At 51.2% G+C, this 5,306-nt stretch overlaps 1 protein-coding gene across 1 annotated transcript; it reads left to right on the forward strand.

Moving 5' to 3' along the window:
- Positions 1–5,265, forward strand: cwc22 (CWC22 spliceosome associated protein; the record flags this gene model as incomplete). The annotated part of the gene is made up of 12 exons (XM_076168099.1): positions 1–146; positions 526–564; positions 781–971; positions 1,050–1,291; positions 1,845–2,048; positions 2,128–2,256; positions 2,350–2,518; positions 3,225–3,278; positions 3,908–4,043; positions 4,570–4,776; positions 5,010–5,072; positions 5,156–5,265. Coding segments are annotated over exons 2-12 (1,542 nt in total), but the record flags the coding sequence as incomplete, so codon positions are not given.
- Between the last annotated feature and the right edge of the window lie 41 nt (positions 5,266–5,306).

The raw sequence follows: 5,306 nt of genomic DNA on the forward strand, positions 1-5,306 counted from the left end.
GTACTGCTGTAAACTCCGCCTCCAGCAGGGGGCGACATCTCTCTCCCCCTCTCCTCTCTGACGGCGGAAGCTTCTTCATTGTTCCGCCGTAAGAAGCGAAGAAGCGGCGCAGTATTTTTTCTTGAGGAATAAATTCAGAGTTCGCGGTAAGCAAATGCGTTTATGTGATAAATTAAATAAGACAAATAAAGATAAAGGAGCGGGAGAAAGTTAGAGACAGAGCGGAAGTGTTAGCAACGCGTTAGCTCGCCGAAGCTAACACCGTTTGCACATAAGCTAAGTTAGCTTCAGCTAACACATGGCGAGTAAAGTTTACAGAACTACGAGTTAATAACAAACGAGGAGAATGAAAACACACGGGGCTCTTTATGAGTTAGAAAACAATATGGATCAAAATGTGTCACGAATTCAGTCATAAGGGGTGAAAGTAGAGTCAGTTTGCTGTGAGCGCCAATATGCTGCTAACGTGACAAACAAACAGGAGTCTAGTGTTTAAACTGTGTGTGTGTGTGTGTGTGTGTGCAGGTATGGAGTGTGAAGACAGCAGGAGTGGGGACCATGCAGGTGAGGACCCTGCACTCACTCTGGACCAGGTCCTGCTTGTGTTCCGGTCCAGGTTGTGTTCTGGTCCAGATCCAGGCTGTGTTCCGGTCCTGGTGCTCTCATGAATCTGAAGCTGAAACTGAGACTGAAAATACAAAAACACACATTTGTATAATAACAACCAAAGCTGTGGGCCTTCTTCTCTTTATATTCTTCATCGTTCTGTCTGTCTATCAGAGGAGGAGTCCGGCCTGGTATCTGACAGTCCAGGTCAGACTGGATCTGTGTCCCGGGTCAGTCCTGTAGTCGGCCCCCCCTCTGCTAGCCCCGCCTCCAGCAGTTCAAACAGCAGCAGTGAGGAAGACGAGGAGGATGATGAAGCTGAGGGTGCGGGGAGGAGGATGAGGAGCAGCGTGGCTCAGATTACAGTGAGTAAAATCTGGACCGGAGGGTTTGGCTTTGATAGTGGAACAGATTCACCAAAACCTGGCCCTGTTTTCTTCCAGAGATCCACAGAGCGAGACAGGTCCAGATCCAGAGAGCGAGACAGGTCCAGATCCATAGAGCGAGACAGGTCCAGATCCAGAGAGAGAGACAGGTCCAGATCCAGATCTAAAGACAGAGACAGATCCAGAGAGAGAGACCGGTCCAGGTCAAGAGAGCATAACAGATCCAGAGGACGAAACAGGTCCAGGTCCAGGTCCAGAGACCGAGAGAGGGAGCGCTACAACAGAGGACGCTATGCTAGGTACCACAAAGACACTCATACACACACTCATACATACACACACTCATACACACACTCATACATACACACACTCATACACACACTCATACACACACTCATACATACACACACTCATACACACACTCATACACACACTCATACACACACTCATATACACACTCATATACACACTCATACACAGATACACACTCATACACACACTCATACACACACTCATACACACTCATACACACACTCATACACACACAGATACACACTCATACACACAGATACACACAGATACACAATCATACACACTCATACACACTCATACACACACTCATACACACAGATACACACTCATACACACGCACAGATACACACTCATACACACTCATACACACAGATACACACTCATACACACACTCATACACACGCACAGATACACACTCATACACACTCTGTTTCCTCATCTCTGTGCGTGTTGAGAGGTTGATATAAGATGAGATCATCCTTTATTATCCTTTATACTCTTCCTCTTTGCTTCAACTACCTGGGATCACCGTGACGACAGGGACGCACACTACGAGAGGAGGACCAATGAGGAGGCAGAGCTCAGGAGGCGTGGCCGCGCCGCTTCGTCTCCCACCGACAGAGATGAGCCGGCGGTGAAAAAGAAGAAGGAGGAGCTGGACCCCATCCTGACCCGGACGGGCGGAGCTTACATCCCACCCGCCAAGCTACGCATGATGCAACAGCAAATCACCGACAAGAGCAGGTGAGCGTTTAATTTAGGATCAGACCACATAAAGATATCTGTGTGAGCTCATCGCCCTTCATGCCCCGCCCCCCTGCAGCCTGGCCTATCAGAGGATGAGCTGGGAGGCCCTGAAGAAGTCCATCAACGGTCTGATCAACAAAGTCAACGTGTCCAACATCGTGATGATCATCCAGGAGCTGCTGCAGGAGAACATCGTCCGCGGGCGGTAAGGAGCCGGCCACGCCTCCTTCAGGCACGCCTGGGACACGTGTTCCGGTACATATTACCCCGTCTGTCTCTCTGCCCGTCTGTCCCTCAGAGGTCTGCTGTCTCGCTCGGTGCTTCAGGCTCAGTCTGCCTCTCCCATCTTCACTCATGTTTACGCCGCTGTGGTCGCCATCATCAACTCAAAGTTCCCTCAGATCGGAGAGCTCATCCTCAAACGCCTCGTCCTCTCCTTCAGGAGGGGCTACCGCCGCAACCTCAAGGTACCTGTCTGTCTGACGCACCGCCTGTCTGTCTGAGCCACTGCCTGCCTGTCTGTCTGAGCCACTGCCTGCCTGTCTGTCTGAGCCTCTGCCTGTCTGTCTGAGCCGCTGCCTGCCTGTCTGTCTGAGCCGCTGCCTGCCTGTCTGTCTGAGCCGCTGCCTGTCTGTCTGAGCCCTGCCTGTCTGTCTGTCTGAGCTGCTGCCTGCCTGTCTGTCTGTGCCGCTGCCTGTCTGTCTGAGCCACTGCCTGCCTGTCTGTCTGAGCCTCTGCCTGTCTGTCTGAGCTGCTGCCTGCCTGTCTGTCTGAGCCGCTGCCTGCCTGTCTGTCTGAGCCGCTGCCTGCCTGTCTGTCTGAGCCGCTGCCTGCCTGTCTGAGCTGCTGCCTGCCTGTCTGTCTGAGCCGCTGCCTGACTGCCTGTCTGTCTGAGCCGCTGCCTGCCTGTCTGTCTGAGCCGCTGCCTGCCTGTCTGTCTGAGCTGCTGCCTGCCTGTCTGTCTGTGCCGCTGCCTGTCTGTCTGAGCCACTGCCTGCCTGTCTGTCTGAGCCTCTGCCTGTCTGTCTGAGCTGCTGCCTGCCTGTCTGTCTGAGCCGCTGCCTGTCTGTCTGAGCCGCTGCCTGCCTGTCTGTCTGAGCCGCTGCCTGTCTGTCTGAGCCCTGCCTGTCTGTCTGAGTGCTGTAGTAACCCTTGTGGCTTTGTCTCTTTTAGCAACAGTGTCTGACGGCCTCTCGGTTTGTGGCTCATCTCATCAACCAGAACGTGGTGAGTGTGAAGCTCTTTCCTGGTCCTGACTCAGTTCAGACCCGGGGTCTTGCTGGTCCTCCCTCTCTTTCCTGGTCCTGACTCAGTTCAGACCCGGGGTCTTGCTGGTTGCTCTACCTAACGCAGCTCTGTGTGATCTAATGATCTCTCTGATATCTCTGCTTCCTGCAGGAGGGTAAGGGTTAATCCAGCATGAAGAGTGACCACATACATTAAAAAACTTGACTCCCTTGCATTAATGTAGAAACACAAACTCACTTCCTGTTTGTGAAGTAAAGGACTGTATAAAGTTGACATCGCCCCAAACCAAAGATTTCAAAGTAAAGTCCAGAGCTTTGATCCTCTGGTGTGTAAGTGTGTTTGACTGTATGAAGGCGAAGTGACTGAGTGTAGTCCCGTGTCTGTGGACACGTATGGAGCAAACAAACACGCCTGTCCTGCAGACAGACACACAGACACAAAGGTTCTGTTCCCCTCATATATAATAACAAAGTGTAAAGGTGCTAACACGCTCAGATCCACATGTTCAAGGTTTGGTTTGATGTTTGAAACAAATGATGACAAGAAAAGAAGAGTTGATCCTCATCAAGTTACCATGGTGATGATTCCTTCCGTCCGTCTGTCCTCAGGCTCATGAGGTCCTGTGTCTGGAGATGCTCACCCTGCTGCTGGAGCGTCCCACAGACGACAGTGTGGAAGTGTCCATCTCCTTCCTGAAGGAGTGTGGACTCAAACTCACTGAGGTTTCTCCACGAGGAGTTAACGGTACAAACGCACCCCAACAAACTCACCCCAACTCTTCACAACATCATGCCTAACCCTAACCCTGTAGCTGGTGGGACCCATATATGTACGATCATTTAGGGGACCTTACTTAACCCCCATGACCCAGACTGTCCACCGAGTGGCGCTGTAGCACAGGGCAGGTAGAGAGGGACGGGAGGTAGTTCTTTGTCCCTACCCAGAGAAAGTCCCTCCCTCTGTAGAGCCTTCAGCAGACGTAGAGCTTCACACAAACAGAGCGCAGAACTCTACCAGGATGGACACAAAGTTAGAGTTCAGTCTTTATGTTGTGTGACCTGAGCAAAAGCATTAGATGAGATGCTGACTGCCAGGGTGAGCTCAGGTCTGTAAGCTCCAGCTTTCATCTGAACTGTAAGTCAGGTCACAGGTTGACCTTCCAAAATAAAAGCCTCTGCTCTGAGGGATTGTCTTGTCATGGTTGATCAAAGCTCTACATGTCCTCACGTCTCTGTCTCTTCTTGTTCCTACCTGTCTGTCTCTCACTCAGCCATATTTGAGCGGCTGAGGAACGTCCTCAACGAGTCGACCATCGATAAGCGTGTCCAGTACATGATCGAGGTGATGTTTGCAATCAGGAAAGATGGATTCAAAGATCACCCTGTGGTCCCTGAGGGCCTGGACCTTGTAGACGAGGAAGACCAGTTCACCCACATGCTGCCACTGGAAGACGAGTACAACCCAGAGGAAGTCCTCAGTAAGAAAGACAGACAGAAAGACATTTTATCCCCTCACCCTCAACCCTGGGTTGGTGTCACAATCATCATCGTGTGTGTGTGTGTGTGTGTGTGTGTGTGTGTGTGTGTGTGTGTGTGTGTGTGTGTGTGTGTGTGTGTGTGTGTGTGTGTGTGTGTGTGTGTGTGTGTGTGTGTGTGTGTGTGTGTGTGTGTGTGTGTGTGTGTGTGTGTGTGTGTGTGTGTGTGTCCACAGATGTCTTTAAGTTGGACCCAGACTTCCTGGAGAACGAGGAGAAATATAAAACCATCAAACGAGGTGAGAACACAACAACACACACATGTTGGCGTCACGGTGGCGTCTCTCAGACTGACCAATCACACGCTCTCCTTCTCTGTCAGACATCCTGGACGAGTGCAGCAGTGACTCTGGGGAGGAGGGCGATGGCAGTGAGGAAGAAGAAGAAGATGATGAAGAAGAGAGAGAGGAGGAAGGAGAAGGTGAGGTTCAAGTTTCAAAATCCCAATGAATGAACTTCACTCATCGTTAATG

The sequence above is a fragment of the Genypterus blacodes genome, unplaced genomic scaffold (assembly GCF_046128005.1).
Source record: "Genypterus blacodes isolate CSIRO-AG114 ecotype Tasmania unplaced genomic scaffold, CSIRO-AGI_Gbla_v1 ptg000187l_1, whole genome shotgun sequence".
NCBI classification, from domain to species: domain Eukaryota; kingdom Metazoa; phylum Chordata; class Actinopteri; order Ophidiiformes; family Ophidiidae; genus Genypterus; species Genypterus blacodes.